This window comes from Sorex araneus, chromosome 5 (assembly GCF_027595985.1).
Source record: "Sorex araneus isolate mSorAra2 chromosome 5, mSorAra2.pri, whole genome shotgun sequence".
NCBI classification, from domain to species: domain Eukaryota; kingdom Metazoa; phylum Chordata; class Mammalia; order Eulipotyphla; family Soricidae; genus Sorex; species Sorex araneus.
Window position 1 is genome coordinate 119,055,045 of NC_073306.1, and position 24,837 is coordinate 119,079,881.

Below are 24,837 nucleotides of genomic sequence, written 5' to 3' on the forward strand. Positions count from 1 at the left end.
TGGAGTGATAGCACAGTGGGTAGGGCGTTTGCCTTGCACACGGCCAACCCAGGTTCAAATCCCAGCATCCTATATGGTCCCCTGAGCACCACCAGGAGTAATCCTGAGTGAATGACCCAGGAGTGACCCCTGTGCATTGCTGGGTGTGACCCAAAAAGCAAAAAAAAAAAAAATAGAATGTCACTCTTGGGCTTAAGACTGAGACGTCAGCCAGGGATCTGAGACCTTAAGAAAAAGATCAGGGCCTTAAGAATCTCAGTTTAGGGCCTAAGTAGGCAGGGAAAGAGGCCAAAACCCACTTGGAAGGACTGAACTGGCAAGAATGGAGGTGGACAATGAATTGTAGGCCCCTCATTGTTTGGGAGCCACCCCTGCTGGTGTGCAAGGACTACTCTAGGCTCTGTGCTCTGGGGCCACTCCCAGAAGTGCTCATGGGACCATGCAGTGCCAGGGCTTGAACCTGGACCTCCTGCATGCAAAGCATATGCTCAGCCCATTGAGTGCTCCCTATTACACTCTTAATGTCAGTGTACTTTGACATGTCGGAGTGCTGAGAGATCATTTACTGAAGTTAGGAGTGACCAATAAGATGGGCAGGTGGAAGGTCCAGATTTGAGGCACAGAGGGCAAGGACTGGTCATGGAGCCAATTGGAGGGGGGGGTCAATGAGGGGTGACTCTCAAGCAGTGCTCTGGGGGCCACTTATGCTGCTTCTCTGCCCGGATGAGTGGGTCTGACAGTTCAGTGCCCAGGCCCACCACTGACTCAAGGATCATGCAGTACTGGGACCTACCTGGGCTTTGTGCATGCCCGGTCCAACTAAGCCCATTTTATTTTATTGGTAGAAGAAGTTGGGCTATACCTGGTGGTGCTCAGTACCTACTCCTGAGTCTGTGCTCAGGGATCACCCTGGCAGTGTTTGAAGAACCATACTCAGTGGTGGGCATCAAACTGGACCTGGTCACATACAAGGCAAGTATCTTCTGCCTGTGTCTCTCCAGCCTTACCAAGCCCATTGTGATGGGACAGCTTTCCTAAGGAAGGGACAGTACTTCCTGCTGTAATAAGTTAGAGGCGACACTGAACATCAAGATGCTAATTTCTTGACACAGGATCCCTACTGCCAATGGCCTGACTGCAGTATGTCTCAAGCTTTCATGGCAACCAGGTCACCTTCTGTGCTTATCTTTATGTTTTAGTTGGGGCTGGGGGCGGGGGGGACACACTGGCAATGCTCAGGACTTCTTCCTGGTCTGTGCTCAAGAATCACTTCTTGTGGTACTCTGGGACCACATGGGGCAGCAGGGATGGAACCTGGTCAGCAAGTGCCCTACCTGCTGTACGATCACTCTGGTCCCTAGCAGGTTTCCAGGAAGGTCTTCCTGGTCCAAGTGGTTCTCAGAGTCAGTCTTACCCATGCTTGAGAACATTCGGCAGGTCTGTCAAAGCAGATGGGGTGGTGGGCCAGAGAGACAGTATTGCAGGTGAAGGGCTTGCCTCTGCACGCAGCTGACCCAGGCTCAATCCCTGGCACCACATGGTCCCCTGCTCTCTATGGGAGCGATCTCTGAGTACAGAGCCAGGAGTTAGCACTGAGCATTGCTGGGGTGGCCCTCCAATAAACAACAATAACAACAATAAAGCAGAAAGTCGATGAGGGTGGTTTTACTAGAATCTCATGGAAGAAGATGCTCAAGCACCCTTCAGTACACTGGCTAGTCCCCCAACAACAAAGAAGGAATCCGGGGCTGGAGTGAAAGCATAGCGGGTAGGGCATTTGCCTTGCACGTGGCCGACCCGGGTTCGATGCCCAGCATCCCATATGGTCCCCTGAGCACTGCCAGGGGTAAAATCTGAGTGCAGAGCCAGGAGTGACCCCTGTGCATCACCAGGTGTGACCCAAAAAAAAAAATGAAGAAGAAGCAATCCGGCCCCAGACATCAGAGTCTAACGCTGAATCACCTCATTCTCCAGCAAATACTGATCATGATCAGCCCAGGCCGCTCATATGTGTTCATGTTTGTTTCTCTGATGGGTCTCAGGTGAGGTGTCGGGATTTTGGAGACTGACCCCACCTCTAGAGCATGACATAATCCAGAAGAGATAAATCAGTTTTCCCAGATACAGAGCACTGTGCTAAGAACTGACTAGAGCCAGGGACAGCGACCAGCGAAGAGGGAGGAACTGGGGTGGAGTTGAGGAAGGCTTCCCCAGAGAGAGGAGTGTGGCCACCACGCTGATCAAAGTAGGGCCTGAGTGGTAGTGCAGTGGGTAGAGCACTAGCCTTGCATGCAGCCAGCCCGGGGTTCAATCCCCAGCATCACATATGGTCCCCCAAGCCCACCAGGGTTGATCCCTGAGCACAGAGCAAGGAGTAAGCCCTGACATAGCTGGATATGCCCCACCCTCACCCTCACCCCCCAAAAAATAAATAGAGAGGGGAGCATGTTTGTAAAGGTGTGGGTCTCCTAGAACATTCTGAACAACACAGAGCTCGGAAGAAAGAGTTAGAGAAGCTACAGAGCAGCCAGGGAGCAGATCACAGCCCTGTTTTAACTTGGTTTTGAGGACCCTCCCCAACAGTGTTCAGGAGGTGCAGGGGTCACTCTTGGTGAGACTCGGGCATTCAGCTCAGGCCCTAGGTCCCAAGGACCATCAGGTCACCTCAACAGTGCTCAGAGGCCTCCAGAGCTAAGCAGAGTGGTGCTGAAGGATCAGGCAGCGCCAGGGATGGAGCCAGGGTTGGGCGAGTGTCAGACAGTTGCCCGAACCCCTATACTGTCTCCCCAGATTCAAATGTTATAAAAAAAACACACTTTATAGAGGCTTAGGCAAGGACAGGAGCGATAGCACAGCGGGTAGGGCATTTGCCTTGCACACGGCCGACCCGGATTCGACTCCTCCGCCCCTCTCAGAGAGTCTGGCAAGCTACCAAGAGTATCCTGCCCGCATGGCAAAATCTAACAAGCTCCCCATGGCATATTTGATATGCCAAAAACAGTAACAAGTCTCACAATGGAGACGTTACTGGTGCCCGCTCGAGCAAATCGATGAACAACAAAATGACAGTGCTACAGTGCTATAGAGGTAGATGTATGTGCCAAAACCTTGTCCAGATTTAATGTGTGTGTTTGGAACCCTCTACACCCCTTAAAAGCAGAACCCGGGACCATCCTGTCAACAAATCCAGCCCCCCAAATCCCCTTTGGCCTTTGTTACTTATTAGTTGGTTATTTTATGCCCAAAATACTTAAGATCTGCCCTCCTAGCACATGTTTTGAGGGGTGCCAAGGATCAAACCCCAGGAATAGATGCTAAACGCATGCCCAAGCACCCAGCCACAGCAAGGGCAAAGGTAGGTGTTCTGTACAGCGAGCTAGCGCTGGCTTTGGGTTGGACTGAGGGTTCTGAGGACTCCTTCTTATTGTGGAGCTGAAACTTTGAATCCTTTGACTCCTGCCTCCAGCTCCCCTCCATCCAGAGCTTCTGATGGAAACATCCAGAAGTGTGTGTGGTGGGGGGAGGGGGCGGTGACAAGGTTTCTGCCTGGAAACCCATCCCCAGCTTCCCGAAGCTATCCTGCCCAGAGGTCCCTCCCCACTCTGACCTTCCCAAGGAGCATTCTCTGGAAGGTCCTTCTGCAGAACCGTTTTCGTTGTTTCTTCCTGGAGCCCAGCACGTGGACTGACTGTGCCAGGACCAGAAGCAGCGCCACCCCCCCCCCCAAATGCCAGAGACAAACAGATGTGATGTGCGGGAGGGAGGAGCCCAGTGCTTGGGGGAGGGGTGGGAATGAGGGGCTCAGCGGGCCTCAGGAGGCTCTGGTTTGGATCTGGGGAAGTTGATAGTGCTAGCTACTTGGTGTTCCCCAGGGGCAGCTCTGAGTGTCCTGGAGTCTGGCATGTGTCATTGCCGTTTAGGGCAGTGCAGGGCAAAGGGTCTCGGGCTGAAGGGAGGCTTGTCCCAGAAAGAAATGCTGAGCTTAGCAGCGCCTGGTCTTGAATCCTGACACTTAGTAACTGAGTGGCTCTGGGCGGCTGCTTAGCCTTTCTGAGCCTGTTTCCTCTGCATTCTGGGGAGCGGGGGTAGCTGCATTCTAGAGTGCCTAGGATTGTGCCAGCTAGAGATTAGGTCCTTACCCCTGCGTGGCAAGGGCCCTGCCACAGAGCCACAGCCTAGCCCGCCGTCGGCGTTCTGATAGCAGTAGCTATGACACGGGTTCCAAGTAGGATGTCTCTATTAAAAACCCGCTCCTTGGGGCTGGAGCAGTAACAGAGCGGGTAGGGCGTTTGCCGCAGCCGACCCGGGTTCGATTCCCAGCATCCCATATGGTTCCCTGAGCACCACCAGGAGTAATTCCTGAGTGCAGAGCCAGGAGTAACCCCTGTGCATCGCCAAGTGTGACCCAAAAAGAAAAAAAAAAAAACGCTCCTTGGGCTGGAGAGTTTGGGAGTTCAGGCTCTCGCCTTGGACTTGAATGACCTGGACTCTGTTCCTGAAACACCAGATGTCAGGTCCCCCCAAGCACCACCAGGAGTGATCATCAGCACAGAGACAGAAATAAGCCTGAGCACTGCTGAGTTTGGACCCTAACCCCTAAAACTAAAACAACAAAAATGGTGCTTCGTAATGAGTCGAGACTGAGGCCCTGTGTCCTAAGACCAGTGTGGTCCTCTTAGTTCTGTGCACCTCCCCCCACCGCCCCTCACAGCCCTGAAGGTACGTATTCAGCTGTTGTCAGTTGGCCTTTTGAGCTCTGCCTGTGGCCAGTCACCCTCCCTTTTCCCGCCTTCAGCTCATCTTCATCTTCCCTCCCAGGTTCCCACCGGCTCCTTTATGCTCCAGCTGATTGGGACCTTCTGCGCTGCCGCCTGGGCGGCACTCCCCAGGCTCATCATGGCCGTGCCGGGGCCTCAGCCACCCGCTCTCCCGACAGGCCACCCACTCACCGTCAGGCCACCCACTCACCGTCAGGCCACCCACTCTCCCATCAGGCCTTCTCCCATCAGGCTTTGTTCTCTTCTCTCCTCCTTTCAGCCCGGGCTTCCAACTCAGATTCTGTCCTGCCTGGTTCCTTAGGTAGATCTCCCACGCCCACCCTAACCCTGCACCAAACCTCCCACCTCATCCCTTCCCCTAACGCTCCCTCCCCCACACTCACACCCCCACCCCTAACCCACCAGCCTTTTATGGGAGGCAGGTCCAGCTGTGCTCAGGGGTCATTCATAGTAGTGCTGGGGGAACCCTGTGGGTGCTGGCGATCAAATGACAGTTCACTGCATGCAAGACAAGGGCGAGTGCCCTGCCTGCTGTCCTACTGCTCTGGGGCCCCCCACTCCCTACCCCCCACCTTTTTTTTTTCTTTTTACAAGACCTTCCAGCCCAGCCTCACTGCCATAACTAACTCCTGCTCTTAATCCTTCACCTGCTCTCTCTCCAGGCAGCTGCAGTGCAGGCTGGGCCCTCGCTCACCCAGAATGCACCCGAACCCCTCGCTGCTTTCACGGGTCCCTCTTTCTCTCCTCCCCCAAGGCCCTCGGTGTTCCCAGAGCACTCAGCAGCCCCGCCCGCTCTGCTTCCCACCGCCTCCATTCCACTTGGAATCTCACCACCGCCTCTGCTGTCTGTCGCTCCTGTCCCTCTGTGGACCATGTTTCCCCATCCCCACCCCCCTCCTTGTTATTCTCTGCTCTCTCCTTTGCCTGCCACTACTGAACCTCTTGGTTTGGCTTCTCTCAATCCAAAATCCCGCCCTCTGTCCCGCCAACCAATCAGGCAATGTCAGCTCTGATCTTCCATCCTTGGTTCTTCCCAGCTATTTTGGTCCCTGCTCTCACTCTTGAGATTTTTCTCACTTTCCCCAGGGTTTACACCTCGTTCAGCACTTAAAGGGTGACAGACGTCTTAGAGTTGGTTAACTGAGCTGTAAAGGTTAGCCTTCTGATGTGGCTGGTGATTGATGAAAGAGTCCAGGTGTAAAAAGACGAAAGGTGGGTCATTCTGTTCAAATCTGAATGGAATTTTCCCCCTCAGTGAATTTCATGTTGCACAGTGGAGCCTTTTGTCCCATAAAACAAGAAGTCGGGTCACAGTAGATTGCATTTCAGCAAACTTTTTTTCAATCTCTTATAAGTATCAAGAAGCAGGCTTGGTACTCTCAAGTGTATTACTCATTAAAACTTCCCAAGGCAGAATCCTTTCCCGAGACTCAGACAACATCTCTTAGATCAACAGTTCATTCATGCGTTCATTCCGTGATTACTTAGATCCTCAACCCAGTGCTAAGCACTGTAGCTGATACGAAAATAAATATGATGGTCTTGGGTCTTCAGGAACGGAACCTAGTGGGGGAAATGAGCATATCAATTTGTAGGCAGGATCCCAGCTAGTGGTTGTGTTTTTAAAAAAGAGTAACAGGGCGGGGCCGGAGAGATTCTCAGTGGGCTAAGTGCATGCTTTCAATGTGGGAAGGTCAGGATTTCATCCCTGGCATCACGTGGTCCTTTAAGTAGCACTGCAAGTGACTCCTGAGTACTGAGCTGGAAGTAATCCCCGAGCACTGCCAGAAGTGACTTAAACACCAAAAGAGAAAGAAATACAACCCTTTGGAAGCAAAGAGGGCAGCTATCACTCTGCCAAGAGACGTCCCCAAGGAGAGGGGGGGACATTTGTGCTAAACTTTAGTTTGCAAACATGCATAAAGAGAATTGGCTTTGGGCCAGTGGGGATGGTGCAAAGGGCTGAGCATGTGTTCTGCGTGTGGAGCCCCAATTTCAACACCCCACTTCCAGGCGAAAGAGAAGGCCTTCAGAGGCAGCAGGTCCTCGAGGCGGGAGAAAGGGCAGGAGGAAACCTTTGGGAATTGTTATAGCTGGAGTTTAGGGCTTGCCTTGACACCAGTCAGGTACTTCTCCTGAGAGGAATCAAGGTCTCAGCAAAACCATGGTTGCGGGGACAAGGTCAAGAAGTGAAACTCCAAAGTGCCTGGTCCTGAGTCCTGAGTCTAGAGTTCTTCCGTCCTAGCCTCCAGCACACACACACATCCGCCTCCGTGCCCTGTTTTGTAACTTCGAGCCAGTGTTTGACCTGCCCCCTCCCCTCCCGCGTGCCCGATAAGGGGTTTGCCCCTGAGCTCCGGGACAGGCCCCAGGGAAGTGTGGAAGGAAGCAGTGCCGAGCCCCTGAGTTCTGAGATCCTGCCCCGATGCTGCAGGGATCGTCACAGGCTCTGAGATGCTCCTGGCTTGATGAGGAGAGAAGGGCAGGGCAGGCTCCTGTGACGCCTGGTGTGGGCTTCTCCCCCAAATGCCACTTCCTTCTCTCCTGTGATATGCAGCAACGAGGTCAGGAGGGAGTAAACTCTTCAACTTCATGCTAGTTTAGAGTTTCCTGTTCAAAAGAGGCATCGGGAACACTAGCCTGTCTCTGGGATCCATTGGGAGATCCCCAGCAACTTCCGAAATGCTAGAATACATCCAAGTTGGGTGATTTGCTGTTGTTAATTTGGGGGCCTGCACCTAGAGGGACTCAGGGGTTATGCCTAGCAGTGCTCAGAAGACTGAACTGGCCTCCTGCACATAGAGCGTGGGCTCAACACTTGAGCTCTGTTTCCAACCCTCTCGACATTGGGTATTTTGATAGCACGACAGGTAGGGCGTTTGCCTTGCATGTGGCTGACCAGGTTCGATTCCTCCATCCCTCTTGGAGAGTCTGCAAACTACTGAGAGTATATGCCTACACGGCAGAGCCTGGCAAGCTACCCGTGGCGTATTCAATATGCCAAAACTATTAACAATAAGTCTCACAATGGAGACATTACTGGTGCCCGCTCGAGCAAATCGATGAACAATAGGAGGACAGTGACAGTGACAGTGACAGTGAGAGTAGAGCTCACAGAGAGGAGGCATTGGACTTACTGGATTTGGTGGGATTCGAGGGCAGTGCTAGGAGAATCCAGGTCCTCACTTCCAAGCCCTGTACTGAGTCCCGTTCCCAGCACTGTATTTGATTTTTGACTTGTTTCACACCTCATTTGGCAGGGCTTGAGAAAGCTTAGTGATCAAACAGTATTGGAAGTTTGGGTCACACCCTTCGGTGCTCAGAGTTTAACTCCCAGCCTTGTGCTCAGGGGACCATATGCAATGGCGTGGATCAAACCGGGATTGACTATGTGTAAGACCAGTGCCTGTTCTTCTTCCCCGAATCAGTATCTTAAACACTTCCCAGAACATGCCAGGGTGGGGAGGGGGAGGCACAGCTGGAATGATAGTACAGCAGGATAGGGCATTTGCCTTGCACACGGCTGATCCAAGTTTGATCCTCAGCATCTCATATGGTCCCTGAGCATCGCCAGGAGTAATTGCTGAGGGCAGAGCCAGGAGTAACCCCTGAGCATCGCTGGGTATGACCCCAAACAACAACAACAACAAAAAGAACGTGCCAGGGTCCTCCATAGTTCAAGGCCATTTGTGCTTCATCCTTTAAGATGCAGATCCCACCTCCATCTGGAAATATCTCAGTTCCTCTTTCTCCCCACCCACTCTGTGTAGAAGAGATGCCCCTCTTTTCTCTCACAGCACCTTACAAACCCCCCGACTTTGAATACTATATGTTCATTGTTAGCGTGTGACCTCCTCCCTCATCTTTGTATCTCCAAAGCCTATAGTAATGACCCGGTGTCTGCTGAAGGGACACAATGAACAGCCACCATGTGGGAATCATGTTCAGAGAACTCGATATCTACAGCCGAGTCGCGGGTACCCTCGAGTTGGACGTTGGAGAAGAACGATATCTAATGCTCAGAATTCAGTGTTACAACAACCATAATATCTCTCACGGGGGGGCTTGGGGAGCATAGAAAAGGCAGAAAATAACTTTGGGAGTGAAGAAAGGCTTACAGAGGTGGTAAGTGATGGGCTTAACCTTAAAATGATGAGTTTGGCCAAACAAAGGAATATGTCAGGCAGAGGAGGGAAACTGTAGGAACGCATGAAAGAAAATTCGTCTTTCAAAATTTGAAAGAAGTATCAGTGTTCTGTGCTCTGGTTTGGAATGAGAAATCTGTTTTAGATCCGAGATCTAAAGAGAGGTGAGGTGGTCAGTCTATTGTGGATGCTTTAAGACTTTATTATCCTACTTTGCTTTTAATCCAGTGGATTTCACGACATTTCATATTATCTACACCTATGGTGAACTAAATAATTTAATGATAGTTCCTGATCTGGGTCTACCTTCTTCTAAAAGTAGTATGATTTGATTTGTAAAAACAGGCACATGCCCCATGAGACTGTGTAGACAGAAAGCACGAGATGAGAAGGGAAGGATCGTGCTTCCTGAGTGCCTTGCTCGGGAGCTCACTCAGTGGTCACTGGCCTCTGAGCCCAAGGAGGTTCTGAGTAGCTTAAAGACCTGTCCAGGGGCTGAAGAGACAGTTCAGCAGGTCGGGCACTTGCTTTGCATGCGGCCAACCTGGGTTCAATTCCTGGCACCCCATATGGTTCCCTGAGCATCACCAGGAGTAATTCCTGAGTGCAGAGCCAGGAGGAACCCCTGAGCATCACCAGATGTGGGCCAATAAAACAAAGCAAAACAAAAAGAGGCCAGCCTGTGGGAATTCTCCTATGAATACTTGCTGAGTCAATCAATCTATGGACTTTCCTTCCTTTTCCAACTGATGCCCCAGGATTTTGGGGTCCTGGTTTCGTCAGCTCTTCATCGCCTCCTGCATGCCTGTGGGGACAGTCCCCCACCCCATTCTGCTGTCGAGATGCTTTACTAGTTGGATCTTCTTCATGCATTCTGCTTTGACTCTTCCCCTTCTAACGTTTTTTCCCTTTGAGGGGCTAGAGTGGTAGTACAGTGGATAGGGTATTTGTCTTGCATGCAGTCAACCCAGGTTCAATCCCTGGCTTGCTCAATAGTCCCCTGAGCAGTGCCAGGAGCACAGCTGCCTGTGTCCCAAATAAGAATAAAGTCTTTCCTTTTCTCTTTCCATTGCATAAGACTTGGAAAATAGAAACGCCTCTCCCCCCAAGAAGACCCCAGTGATACTATAACAAAGGATGTCATGGGTTTTTTTTTACTTAAATTACTTTCCCTAGTGTCCTGATGACCCCAGGGCTTCACTCATGCAAGGCAGGTTCTCTCCTGCTGAGACACGTCCCTGCTCTAGAACCTAGAAAACAGTTTTGTTTTCTATTTATTGTGGTTTGTGTGTGTGTGAAGTAAAATATTTTTATTTAGAGAAATATGATATGGGGGGGAGAGAGAGAGAACACAGAATTTTCTAGAGGGATAAAACTGAGATCACACTTCTCAGACTGAAATAGGGGTGATCCCCAAGATGAAGAATGTGCATTGTGGCATATATTCACAAAATTGGTTATAGTCACAAAGTTTGTTTAGAAAACTTTTTTATGGGGCTGGAGCAATAGCACAGCAGGTAAGGCATTTACCTTGCACGCGGCTGACCTGAGTTCGATTCCTAACATCCCATATGGCCCCCTGAGCACCACCAGGGGTAATTCCTGAGTGCAGAGCCAGGAGTAACCCCTGTGCATCACCGGGTGTGACCCAAAAAAAAGAGAAAAAGAAAAAGAAAAAAAGAAAACTTTTTTATGTTATTTCAGACTTAGAAAAATTTTCAGTAATAACAATACTCTTCACCCAGATTCCTCATCTGTTAATATTTTGCTCTATTTGTCTTCTATGTCCCCCCTTCTATATATGTGTGTGTGTTTGTGTGTGTGTGTGAGCATGCATATGTTACACACACACACCTTTTTCCTGAACCATTTCTCTAAACTTCTATCATGAACTTGCTCTTCAAGCCCGGGTTCTCCCTTGAATACCTATCTTGCTTTTTCACTCTGGAGAAGCCCTGGTTCTCTCCTGAACACATTTTTCTCTCTTTCTCTCCTCTCACATCTTCCTTCCTTTCTTCCTTTTTTTTTTGTTTGTTTGCTTGTTTCTGCTTGGTTGTTTGTTTGGGGGTCACACCCAGTGGCTCTCAGGGCTTCCTCCTGATTCTGCACTTGGGGGTCTCTTCTGGCGGCCTCAGGGAACCATAAAGGATGCTGGGGATCAAACCCAGGTCTGCTGCATGCAAGGCAAGCACCCTACCTGCTGTACTATCACGACAGCCCTTCACATCTTTCTAATAAGTTTCATTCAATAAAAACTCTCCTGCTTCATTTAAAAAAAGAAAAAAAGAAAAAGAAAACCTGTATCATGCATCCTTATAGAGGCTTAAATATTTATATGGGTGTTACCTTAAAATCAAGGAATTCTTTTGTATCATCACCCCATTATTTTTTGTGGTGTATCCTTCTATGAGGATTTGTGTGTTTAAGTAATACATTTTCTTTTTTCTTTTTGTTTATTGGTTGATATGTATTGATAACAATGCATATATTTGGGGTGCTTAGCAATAAAGACTGTTTTCACCCTCATGCCAGCAAATATCCTACCTCCTGATTGTGCATGGGACTCTGACTTCAGCTCCACAGGGTGTGTTGGTGGCAGCACCTGTGGGACTCTTCAGAGGAGGAGCCATCCTTGTGCCCTTGCACATCCCTTCAGAGGACTGTGGGAACCACGGCAGGGATGAGTAAAGGGGAAGGGCAGGGGGAGCCTTGAACATGAGTTTAATCTTCAATCTGTAGCCAGTAGTGATTCTGTGGGGTTTCTAGCAGAGGAAACTGCCAAAGTGAGCAGGGCTTTCTGGAGATGAACTTGACAGTGTGTAGGAGGAAGTGACGGGGAAGAAACCAAAGCGTGAGTCCCTGAGTTCCTTGGTTGTAACAGCCCCTCGTTTCCAGGTCGGGCAGTGCGCTCCGCAGCGTGTTGCATCCTTTTCTCTCGGTCTTTCAGAACTGGCTGAAGTCGTATGGCTATCTGCTTCCCTACGACTCCCGGGCCTCCGCGCTGCACTCAGGGACAGCCTTGCAATCCGCAGTCTCCACTATGCAGCAGTTCTACGGGATCCCAGTCACCGGTGTGTTGGATCAGACAACAATCGAGTAAGATTTGCAGAGGACATTGTGCCTTTCAACTCTCCAGACTTACATCAGGGTTCGTGTCCATCACGGCCTCAAGGATGCACCAAGCCCAGCTGTCTGCTGATCTTTTACTCCTACAGGCTCCTCCTGGCCAGGACCACCCCCCCCACACACACACACACATGCATGTATATATGCACGCACGCATGCACCAATACACACATGCCCTTTGGGATGGGAGCTGGGGTCTCACCACGTGTAAGTGTCACCCTATGGGCCTTAGTTTCCTTATCAGCATGGTGAGGGGCTTGGTTAAACATGGTCCTAATCTCCTCTGACTCTAATAGCTGGAGGTTTTACCAGTCACCCCTGGTATGTCTGGGGGTCTGTCTTGATGCAGAGACTCTCGAGTGGTAAGCCCTTGGCAACTCAGCTCCCTCTTTCCTCCTTCCTCCAATGTTTGCTGAGTGCCTCTGTGTTTTAGGCGCTGTGTGGAGCACTGTGAACCTGCCTGCAGAGGCATTTAGCACACAGACCTTGTCACAGTCTCCCGAGCACAGAGCGAACAGTTTCAGGGAGCCGCTTAGGAGGTGATAGCCAGGAAGCCAAAGCTCACTCAGAGAGCTGACAGGAGAAGAGTGTGTGGAGAGAACCCCCAAAACAAAACAAGAAGGAACCCAACGAGGGCAAGGAAAGGGGGGTGTCCTTACAGTAAGGGCGTGGAGGGGGTCAGAGGGCTCAGACTGGAGAGTATCGGCATTTTGTTAACAAGGAGGCTGTTGGAACCTGGGTGGTTTGGTGGAGACACAGCCACTCAGCTAGCTGAGGGAGAGGGAGAGATGAGGAGCAGAGATGTGTTGGGAGAAACTTCTAGAAGATTGACTTTGATGGGAAGAGGGAAGCAGTAGTAACTGGAGAGGAGGAAGTTTTGTTTAAGAAGGGAGAGTTGGGGGGACTGGAGTGATAGCACAGTGGGTAGGGCGTTTGCCTTGCATGCAGCTGACCCGGGTTCAATTCTCAGCATCCCATATGGTTCCCCGAGCACCGCCAGGGGTAATTCCTGAGTGCATGAGCCAGGAGTGACCCCTGTGCATTACCGGGTGTGACCCAAAAAAGAAAAAAAAAAGAAGGGAGACTTGGGGTTGGAGCGATAGTACAGCGGGTAGGGTGTTTGCCTTGCATATGGCCAACCTGGTTCGGTCTCTGGGATCCCATATGGTCCCCCGAGCACTGACAGGAGTGATTCCTGAGTGCATGAGCCAGAAGTAACCCCTGTACATCTGTGCATCAACAGGTTTGACCCAAAAAGCAAAAAAGAAAGAGACAGAGACAGAGAGACAGAGACAGAGAGAGTTGAAGGGCTCGAGTGATAGTAAAGTGGGTAGGGCACTTGAGAGAACCTGGGTTCAATTCCCGGCATCCTATATGGTCCCTTGAGCACCTCCAAAAGTGATCCCTTGAGTGCAAAGTCAGGAGTAACCCCTGAGTATTGTCGGATGGGGCCCAAAACAAACAAATAAAAAAAAAAAGTTGAGAGTGCTTCCATTTAAGAAAGAGCCACGAAAGTATGGCAGCTGTTTAAGAAATACTATTGCTACTCTAAGGGAAAGAACTGGGGTGAGTGCCTTCAGGAGGGCTGGGGTTAGGGCCCCCAGCTGAAGGGGGGTAGTGAGTAAGCATGGGAAGGACGGGAAGATGCAGCCCACTGCAGGTCCAGGCTCACCCCCGCCACGCCGTGAAACTCCCCCAGCCTCGCTCGTCACTCTCGGCACAGTGGTTAGATGGGAGCTTTCGTGTCTTAGCTCCCTTTATCCTCAGATTTAAATTGTGGGGAGTCGGGGCTGGAGCGATAGCACAGCGGGTAGGGCGTTTGCCTTGCACGCGGCTGACCCGGGTTCAATTCCCAGCATCCCATATGGTCACTTTACAGATAATGGGAAATATACAGATCAAAGAATTTGCAAAACACTGGAATTACCCCTGAGCACTGCCAGGGGTAATTCCTGAGTGCAGAGCCAGGAGTAACCCCTGTGCATCGCCAGGTATGACCCAAAAAGCAAAAAAATAATAAATAAATAAATAAATAAATAAATAAATCATGGGGAGTCTGGGCTTGGATGATCCTAAAGTTCTATCCAAATATTTCCTCTTGCTGCGGTTCTTCACTTGTGAGTTGGTGTGACTCCAAGCTGGTGCCTGTGGAGGCTCCTTGGTGCTGGGCCCACGAGCGAGCTGGTTACGGGGTGCCCGGCCGGCCGATGTCCCAGGCAGGGGGCCACTCGGAGGGCTTGGCAGCAGTAGGCAGGAGTGCTGGTGTCTGCTGAGGCACCACCTGGCCCCGCAGGCCTGTTGGACAGGGCTCAGGGAGTGGCAGGTGGACACGAGGGGAGGCCGCGGAGGGAAGCATCGGAGGGAGGAGGAGGATGGCGCTGCCCACAGGCTGCTCTGCCTCCACCTCTGTGGGATGGCACTGCCCACAGGCTCCTCTGTGAGAAGGTGGGCCGCTGTTTTGGGGGAAGAAACACTTTTCTGAGGTAACCCACAGATGCGATGTTGTGAGGATGGTGGAAAGGCGGAGATGCTCAGGTGCTCACACTCACTCCTGCCCGAGTGGGGAGGTGTCAGGGGTAGAACTGAGAGGCCCGTGGCCTTTGGAGCCCTTTCAGTTCATCAGCCTTGTGGTGCTGAGCTGGTCCTGGTTCTCTCCCCCAGCCCCCTCTGAGCTAACATACTCGCTTGGGTGTCTCCCTCAGCCGCTCACTCATTCATTCATGCATGCATTCATTCAACAAACATAGCTCTTCAACCAACTTTGTGCTCCGCACAGATGGAAAAAGTTTAAAAAACAAACCTTTCTCAGTGTGTTTCGTTGCATTCGGCTGTTTATTCGTCCAGTTCACTCCCAGCCCCACCTCACCATTGCATGTGTTTTGCAAATTCTTTGATTTGTGTATTTCCCATTATCTGTAAAGAGGCATAAACCATTTCTGGTTTCGTCAGAGAGTTGTTTCGAGAATCAGATACATAGATAGATTAGATAGATAGATAGATAGATAGATAGATAGATAGATAGATAGATTAATGCATGGTACTGTTAGTTTCATATCTTACTAAAATTCCTGGGCACGTGAGGCCATGGGGACGTACAAATATGCAGGAGGGGGGGAGGGGGGATGGGATTGAGAGGTGGGAGGGATACTGGAGAATGGTGGAGAATGGACACTAGTGGAGGGAGGGGTTCTCAAACATTGTATGAGGGAAACACAAGTACGAAAATGTGTAAATCTCTTACTGTACCCTCATGGTGTTTCACTAATTTAAAAAAAAATAATAAAATAAAATAAAGATGCAGGAGGCCTGGCGAGGTCCCTCAAAGGGCTTTTAGTATGTGAAGAAAACCATGTCTGGGGCCGGAGCGATAGCACAGCGGGTAGGGCATTTGCCTTGCACGCAGCCGACCCGGGTTCGATCCCCGGCATCCCATATGGTCCCCCAAGCACCGCCAGGAGTAATTCCTGAGTGCAAAGCCAGGAGTAACCCCTGAGCATTGCTGGGTGTGACCCAAAAAGCAAAAAAAAAAAAAAAAGAAAAGAAAACCATGTCTGACTCCTTTCTGCCTTATCAGTGTCAGCTGCTTTCACAACATGCAGCCGGCTGATTTTCCATCCAGAGAGCCAAGCTCTAGTGTAGTGTGGGAGTCACTCGGCCAGTCAAGGACATAAGCCACCAGGATAGCTGAGCCTCCCGTCAGCCCTAGGCTTTGAAGTAGCCTGTCCTGAGTCCTCTTGTTCTAATCCCAGAGACATCCCCGGCTTACTGATCTCTCACGGGCAGCATCCTGGCTGTAAGCTGTTGTCAGAGTTTTCTTAGTCCCGGACTCCAGGCTCATGTTGGGACACGGTGATAAATATGACAGAGTTCCTGTCCTCACGGAAGTGATCACAGATTAGAGGCAACAGACTGTGGGTTTAAAATCCTCGTGCACTGCAGTGAGTACCATGGAGAATTCCATTCCAAGCCCCCAGGTTAGTTGTGGAGCCATTTTTTCCACCTCCAGTGATAAAAAGCTGCCTCTCAGGCTAGGACATTCATTCATTCATTCATTCATTCATTCAACAGCTCCTTATTGAGGGGCCAGAGAGATAGTACAGCGTGTAGGGTGCTTGCCTCACACATGGCCAACCCAAGTTTGATCCCCAGCTTCCCATACGGTCTCCCAAGCACTGCCAGGAGTGATTCCTGAGCACAGAGCCAGGAGTAACCTCTGAGCATCACCAGGTATGCCCCCTCGCCCCACAATAAATCATAATTGATCCCCTTCTGTGTACGGTCCCCTGCCCATACTGGGGGTCCAGGCCGGACCTCAGAAGCTGGCGAAGGAGACCAACACTAAGCAAGAGGGGTCAGAGCCATAGTACAGTGGGTACAGCGCTTGCCCTGAATGTGGTTGACCCGGGTTCAATTCCCAGCACCCCATAGGGTCCCCCGAGCCCTCCATTCGTGATTTGTGAGTACAAAGCTAGGAGTAATCCCTGAGTGCCACAGGTGTGGCACAAAAAAACAAACAAAAGACTAAGCAAGAAAGCAGATGGGCACGATGAGAGAGTGAGAAATAGGAGGAAAATGAAGTGGGAAACCCAGAGAGTGGGGGGCTAGGCTAGGGGGGGTGGGGGAGGACAGGGGGTCTCCTTTAGACAGGGAGGCCCGGGGAGCCTCTCTGTGGGGGTGACATTTGGAGTGAGACCTTTATGAAGCCTGGGAACAAGGCGTGTGAGAAGGAGGAAGCCTGGCCCACAGGGAAACAGCGAGGGCAAAGGCACAGCTTGGCGTCACCTTAGGTACCAGAGGACAGAAGGGTCCCCGAGGCTGGAGGAGGGACTCAGGGGAAGGAGGGGGAGGTGGTGGGCAGGACCCTGAGGCAAGGCTCAGATTGTGGATTTTATTCTGGTGTTTGGGGAGGGTCCCCCTCAGCCAGGGAGGCCTCTTAACTGCACTGACCACCTCTTCACATATGCCGGCTCCAGCCGCAGAACAGAGAGCCCACCTTCTCAGGCTGCAGCTGGGGAAACTGAGGCTCAGCCTGTGACAAGTGGTCGAGCCGTAACTGCCGAACCTGGGTTCTCTGGCTCTCACAAGCCTGGACAGAAGAATGTGTGAGTGAATCAGGACAGGGTGGTGTTCCCGTGAGGGATCCTGCCGGCCCAGAGCCCGGCGCGCCAACCCTTCAGCCCCGGCTGATGACAATGCAGTTCCCGCCGGGAGCAGGCCCACAGTCTCCACGTCTCTGTGCCCAGGTGGATGAAGAAGCCCCGATGCGGCGTCCCAGACCATCCCCACCTGAGCCGAAGGCGGAGAAACAAGCGCTATGCTCTGACTGGACAGAAGTGGAGGCAGAAGCACATCACATACAGGTGCGCATCCCTCCCTCCCTCCTCACTGCAGAGGCCACCCTGGTGGGGGACGGGGACGGGCAGGGGTCTGGGGTGGGGGGATTGCTCAGGGCCAGGGCCCCAGTGCCTGTGACTCTGATTCCTTTGTTGACCACCAAAGGACGCTGTCTCGAATTTTGTCTGTTTAGTCTTTGGGGAGCTCCTGGGTTGTTTTCTGTTTGGCTGCCTCTAGTTTCAGAAAGTGGCACTTAGGGGCCAAAGAGATAGTACAGTGGGTAGGGTGCTTGCCTTGCACACAGCCCATCTGAGTTCTATCCCCGGCATTCCATATGGTTCCTGAGCACCTCCAGGAGTGATTCCTGAATGCTGAGCCAGAAGTAACCCCTGAGCATCACTGAGTGTGATCATTCCCCTCCCCCAATACCCAGAAGAAAAATGAAAAAGGAAAACTGTTTTCTAATGCAACTCTAACCTTAACTCCTGTCACTGAGTCTCTCTGGGCCTCTGTTCCTTATCTGTAGACTGAGCTCACAGCCCTGGCCTCGGTGTGCATGGGTTAGGGCACCCAGAGCCACATTGTGGAAAAATACTATCGCCATAACACATGGCTATAGTGGCCCTAATCTCTATCCAAGTCAGATCCCGCCCTCTACCACTGATGTCAACTTATGTTGATACCAAAGATTTTTAATTACAGGGTGGTGTGGGGGGTTTGGCCATGCAGAACAGTGCTCAGGGGCTCCTCCTGCTCTGCACTCAGGGATTGCTCCTGGTGGTGACTGGGAGACGGTATGTGGTGCCAGGGAGCATGCCAGGATCGGCTGCATACAAGGCAGGCGCTGAAACCCCTGCAGCGTCTCTCTGGCCCACAGGGCTTGGCAAAGAAACATTTCACTTCAGCGCTTCACTGTTTGAAGATTTTCATAACTTTTATAAATATATGCTTTCTGTTATGAGAAAAAAATAGAAAATGCTATTCACCAATTTGCTGTTTTTCTAAACTTGGAGCAGCATTCTGCATTTAACATAAATGCTGTCAGAGACCAAATATTAAAAAACTGATTAAAGCAGAACCACTGGGGGAGGGAGGAGGGAAATGGCCCCAAGGGCCACAGCACATGCTATGCACGCAGGAGCCCCAGTTCAATCCTCGCCCCTCCTGTGCTCCCCTAAAACCACAGGGAACAGCCTGCAAGAGTAGAGCCGGGAGTAGCTCCTGAGCTGGTTGTGGTCACAAACAAATCCTGACTTGTTCCCACTGATGAGTCCTGGTGGGAACCCCAAGCCTGTCTCCTAAGCTCCTACGCTGTCTCCTACGCTGCCTGTCTCCAGGGGCCAGAGCGATAGTACGGCGGAGAGGGCACTTGCCTTGCATGCTGCCAACCCACATTCACTCCCCCAGCACTCCAAACCCTCCAAGAGTGTTTGGGCCTCCAAACCCCGCCAAGAGTGATCTCTGAGCACAGAGCCAGGAGTAAGCCCTGAGTACCACTGGGTGTGGCCACCCAAAACAAAGCAAAAAACTAAGCTGCTTCTCCAAGTCCTCAACACTTGGAGAAGTGTTGACACCTCAACAGACTGTTAGAGTTCCCCCTTTGAAGACCACTGGGCGGTCCAGTCTCTGGTGTCCCTTCTAACTCTGCTATCCAGTTAGCTCCTAATGACCCTCTCCTCTCTCGCCAGCATTCACAACTACACCCCAAAGGTGGGGGAGCTGGACACGAGGAAAGCTATTCGCCAGGCATTCGATGTGTGGCAGAAGGTGACCCCGCTGACCTTTGAAGAGGTACCATACCATGAAATCAAAAGTGACCGGAAGGAGGCAGACATCATGATCTTCTTTGCTTCTGGTTTCCATGGTGACAGTTCTCCATTTGATGGGGAAGGGGGCTTCCTGGCCCATGCCTACTTTCCTGGCCCGGGGATTGGAGGAGACACACACTTTGACTCCGATGAGCCATGGACGCTAGGAAATGCCAACCATGATGGTAAGGACACAGCGGGACCCGGGGACAGTCCCAACATGCTCAGGGGTCAGGGAAACACCCCCAGAAAAGGCATTCAGTTGGCCCTGAATTCCCTGGACTTTAGGTCTTGCCCAGAAACTCAGAACATAATGGGTGGGAATGGCAGTTTTGGATAATATTCAACCTGATCCACCAGGATCGGGGAGATGAGTCAGAGGGATTGGCAAAGGGGCTAACTGGGCTGAGTCAGGGGGAGAGGTCACGGCATGAATAAGATGATGAAGGAATGAGTCAGAAGCTGGAGAAAACGGTAAAAAGAGCATGAAAGCTGAAAGAAGGGCTGAACCCGTGGACTATCATCAGAGAGCTGCAAGCCCATCGAATGGCGAGGCTGGCCCCCTCCCGGAGGCCAGCCTCAAGGCAGGGATGGGCAACTCCAGCTCTCTGGGCAACCTGCACGTCCCCACTGTGATCCAGTGAGTAGCATCTGGCACCCGCGTCGGCTCCACGCAGTCATGGGAACAATGACGGTGGCTTATGCCAGGGTTTCCCCCTCAGGATCCCCTCACGAGGCATGTGCTAAGGAAACAGGCAGGTGTGCTTCATTACACCCAATTTTAGGATGGCAAGTCTGGGACTTGAGTGGCATGACTAGCAGGTGGCAGCACCAACACTCGATCATCATCCAGCCTCCTGGCTGTGTGACTGGGGACACGTAATGCTCTCTTGGTCTCCCTCTCCATAAAAGAAAGGGCTGAATTAGGCCCTCCAGAGTCCCTTCCAGCTCTCAGTGGCATAGCCTAGTGGACACAAGCGTTTTTAAGGGGACACAGTCCCTACCCCTTCAATGAGCTGAGATGCGAACACCAGTAACCCTGCCTGAGGCAGGCTGCACTGAAGGTGGTCCCAGGAGGACTGAGAGAATTCAGTGGGAGGGAGGTGGAACAGAGGATGGGGTTCTATTCAGTTCTCAGTATAATTAATCTGAATCGGAGAGATTACAGCGGGCAGGGCATTTGCCTGGCATGGCATGCAGCCAACCCAGGTTCCATCCCCTGGCACCCCATATGATCCCCTGAGCACTACCAGGATTGATTCTTGAGCACAGAGCCAGGGTTAAACCAGGAGCACTGCTGGGTATCACTTCATGTGTATCACTTGTTTTCCCTTGATCTTCGATTTGCTCGAGTGGGCGCCAGTAACGTCTCCATTTGTCCCTGTCACGTGATGATATCTGCTCGCTCCAGAAACTGCTGGGTGTGGCCCCAAAATAAAAATAATAGATTATAATAAATCATGACTGAGATGTAAGTATCCTAAAGGCCATGGCAACTGTTTTCCATTTCCTGTGCCATTATCCATAGATTAGTATTTTATCCCCTTTTTTACAAGCAGGCAAACTGAGATATAGAGAAAGATTACGTCTTAAGACTGCATAGTTAAAATAAGAGTTTGGGAGTGGGTGTTACTCTCTGGAACCCATGCTCGTGGCCCTGCTTAGCGTCACATCACAGGGCACCCAGATCCGAAGCACCTACAAGCCTTTGTGAGACTGCAGGTCCTGGGTTCAATCCCTGACACCCCATATGGTCCCCTGAGCCCACCAGAAGTGATCCCTGAGTGCAGAGCCAGAGTAAGACCTGAGCACCACCAGGTTTAACCCCAAACCAAAAGCGAACAAAAGATTAAGCTCTTGCAGTTCCGATTCACGGGTTCCAGTCTGGGTTTGGAAATCTCAGCACTCGGTCTAATCAGTTGCCCGGGTTCTTCTGACGTACCTCACCTTGAGAAATACCAGCTTTGTCGCCACCATTTCCCTGACTCTGACAGGAGTCAGCAGGGGTTTCTGCTGTAGACACATGGATTCCCTGGCTGTCTCTGAATCTCAGCCCAGGGGGGTGCTGGGACCTTCACGCTTCTCCAAGAGTACCTCCAGGCCTCTTTCCTCTCAGCCTCGAGGTGAGGACCCTCTCCCTGAGAACATTTTTCCCCATCCCAGGGTCCAGTGTCCACAGCACGGGCTCTGCCTGTCAGAGAGGCCTCCAGAGATGTTTTTTCCGAGGCTCAGCCGAGACCAAGTTATGAGACAGTGAACTTCCTCCCTGTTCTTTCCCATCAAGCGCCAGTTCCTCTGACCTGGCCCCCGTGCCTGGTGCCCTGGATGGCTTCCCGGGTTTCAGAATCCCGAGTCCATGGGGCTGGAGCAATAGCACAGCAGGTAGGGCGTTTGCCTTGCACGCAGCCAACCCGGGTTCGATTCCCAGCATCCCACATGGTCCCCTGAGCACCGCTAGGAGTAATTCCTGAGTGCAGAGCCAGGAGTAACACCTGTGCATCGCCGGGTGTGATCCAAAAAGAAAAACAAAACAGAATCCCGAGTCCTCCTCCTCCCATTCTTATTCCTGGGCAGTGCTCACTGAGAGCACGGAAGGAGATGAATGTAACACGTTTGAGCCCCCAGTGAGTGCCAGGCACCATTAACTGATTAGATTTTTTCCTAAGGGCCTTGGGGAGAGGAATGGATTTGTGGGCAGTGCTGTCCGGTCTCCTACTCTGCCTTCCCTTCCTAGCTCGTGGGCTCAGCACTGCCCACTGGTATCCTGGCTATTGGAGGCCTCGGGCCCCTCCAAATTCCCAAGGTCCTGGTGGGGGGATGTGGGAAGGAGCGGGGCTGGGCACCCTGGCAGCCCCCTCCCGCCTGTGCTACCCTGTCCTGTAGCCACCAGGCTGGGAGAGATTCCGAGATGACGAACATCTCTGGACTAGAGTCCTGGCTTCTCTAGGGTCTGGACCCCGAGTCTGAGCTGCTGCCACCGGGGCGGCAAGCAGGGGTGCCGCACACAGGCGAGAGCGTTTCCGGAAGGAGGAAAGGGCCCAGGCTGGCTCTGGGTCTGACCATCGGATTCGCACAGGGGCTCGGCACGAGGCGGGGACAGAGCGGCCTGGGAACTTCCTGTTTATTGATTCTCTTCTCGCTCCCAAGTTTCCCTTATGGAAAATTTCCATGTCCCCCAAGCAGGGAGCGTGAAGCTGTGAAGCGCAGGCACCTGGCGGCCTGCTCGGCCGGCTGCAGCCAGGCGCCGCTCCCAGCTCGGCCACTCTCCCCCACTCTTAGTTTTGGGCTGGTATGTTTTTGAAAAGTCATCCTAAGGGTGGGGGAATAGTTCAGAGGGCTGGAGCATCGGCTTTGTGTGCAAGAGGCCTGAGTCCCGTTGCCCAGCACTGCGGGTCCCCCAAATATTGCCGGGAATGAGTCTTGAGCACTATACTAGGAGTTGCCCTTAAGCACCACTAGGTATTCCCCAAAACAAAAAGGATTATTTTAGTTAAATACCTGGAAATACCTTAGAATCCACCTATAGAAGGTGGTTTGGAGGGAGGACATTTATTTTTATTTTTATTTTTTAAAATTTTTTATTAATGAATCACTAAGAGGTACAGTAACAGACTTACAAACTTTCATGCTTGTGTTTCAGTCATACAATGGTCGAGTACCCATTCCTCCACCAGTGCCCATTCTCCACCACCAATGGTCCCAGCATCCCTCCCACCACCCCCACCCCATCTCACCCAAACCCACCCCACCTCTATGGAAGGGCATTCCCTTTTGCTCTCTCTGAGAGGAGGTTTTTAGGAAAGCCACAATCTGTGGTACTCAGGGGCTGCTCCTTGCTCTGTGCTTGGGGACTGCTCCTGGCAGTGCTCAGGGGACCACGTGGTACTGGAGCTGTCCTTGTGAAAAGCAAGCACCTTAAGCCCTGGATTATCTCTCCAGTCTGTATCAGTATGATTTGGGGGCAGGGAGGAACCCACCCAGCAGTGCTCAAGGGCTATTCCTAGCTCTGAACTCAGGGTTCAACTGGCAGGCTCAGAGGACCATATGGAATGCCAGGGATCAAACCTGGGCCGGCTGGGTGCAAGGCACACGCCTACCCGCTGCGCCATCTCTCTGGCCCGTCAGTATGATTTTTAACCCAACTACAAAGTCACTACCAAACCCAACAAAATCCACAGAGATTTTGAAAATGGGCTTGCATTCATAAACTACCTGCCACGTGATCACAGGCAGTGGGTTGCCTGTGTAGGGACGCAGACAGCCCCTCTTAGGGCGCTTAGCACCACTCAGATCACCCCCGTACCTCATATTTGTGGACAGAACCAGCATCACTCCTGAGGGGTCCTTGGGCTTGACCGGATTCAGGTTCCCTTCAGCCTGTCTCTTGCCTCCTCGCTCCTCCATGCTAGCCTGGTGGGGAGTCTCACTATTTGGTGAGAATCCTCCCCGCGGGGCTGGGCAAGGCGGCTCAGGGGTGGAGCACTTGCCTTGCATGTGTGAAGTCCTGAGTTTGATTCTTGCCCTTCCAGTCCACAGAACCCTGAGCTGGGACTAGCCCCGGAGCCCCGCTCCTATGTCCCTCCCTCCCAAATCAGAAGAAACCTAGACACCCCCACTCCCCACTGCTGAGCGAGCTGGATAGGTGCAGGAGACCCAGACCCAGACTGCTCCATTTTTCATGAAGCTCAGAGGGGTCGGTTCAGGTGTCAGCCTAAACCAGGAGTAATAAAATTCACCTGCTGTCTGACTGGGAAAACAGCAGACTCAGAGGCCCTCCCCCAACCCCTGGCCCCCGGGAGCCCCTGGCCTGGGGTGTGGTTGGGGAGGCTAGCCGCTCACTTTCAGCTGGTTTCTGGGGCTGCCTCCATGCAGGACCCTCCAGAAGCTCAACCCTTCCGCATTCACCTCAGGACTCCTCCCTCACACACCCCCATTCACAGTCAAGTCCTGAGCCGTTCAGAAATTCAGATAGGGGGGCCGGAGCCATAGGACGGCGGGCAGGTAATGGTTGCCTTGTATGCAGCTGACCAGGGTTCGATCCCCGGCATCCCTTAGGGTCCCCTGAACCCACCAAGAGTGATTCCTGAGTGCAGAGCCAGGAGGAACCCCTGAGCATCACCAAGTATGACCTAAAAAGCAAAGAAAGAAAGAAATTCAGATAGCCTGTTAAATGGGGCAGAGCCAGGGCAAAGAATTCTCTGGATTATACGTGTCCCTCCACCCGCTGCCCTAGGGTTCTGCTGTGCCTGGAAAAATACCAAACTTGGGGCACTGTGCCTCTTTCGTGCTCTCACCTGCCCTGTTAGGCCAGCCCTCCTGAGGCTGGGGCGCTGGGGGGTGCTCTCAGAGCCTCTGCCGGCGACAGTCCCCTAGAATGCCAGCCCCCAACTCTTCTCTGCTTTCACCCCTGGAATCAGCCCCCGGCCCCACTCGCTTGTTAAGGGCCGACTCCTGACCCTTGCTGAGAATGGAGCGCAGAGGCCAGTGAAGTAAGATGCAGGCTGATGGGGCTGGAGCAATAGCACAGCGGGTAGGGCGTTTGCCTTGCACGCGGTCGACCCGGGTTCAAATCCCAGCATCCCATATGGTCCCCTGAGCACCACCAGGGGTGATTCCTGAGTGCAGAGCCAGGAAGAAACCCCTGGG

General features: G+C 52.1%; 1 protein-coding gene across 2 annotated transcripts in view; it reads left to right on the plus strand.

The window, feature by feature from the left end:
* MMP24 (matrix metallopeptidase 24) overlaps window positions 1–24,837 on the plus strand; it is a 50,143-nt gene that overhangs the window by 13,297 nt on the left and 12,009 nt on the right. The window contains exons 2-4 of one of the 2 annotated variants that reach the window (XM_055140733.1): window positions 11,871–12,019; window positions 17,293–17,409; window positions 19,072–19,376. In XM_055140733.1, the coding sequence (XP_054996708.1) occupies window positions 11,871–12,019; window positions 17,293–17,409; window positions 19,072–19,376 (571 nt within the window). Of the gene's footprint in view, window positions 1–11,870; window positions 12,072–17,292; window positions 17,410–19,071; window positions 19,377–24,837 lie in introns of those variants that run through there. The other variant, XM_055140734.1, reaches the window with a different exon arrangement.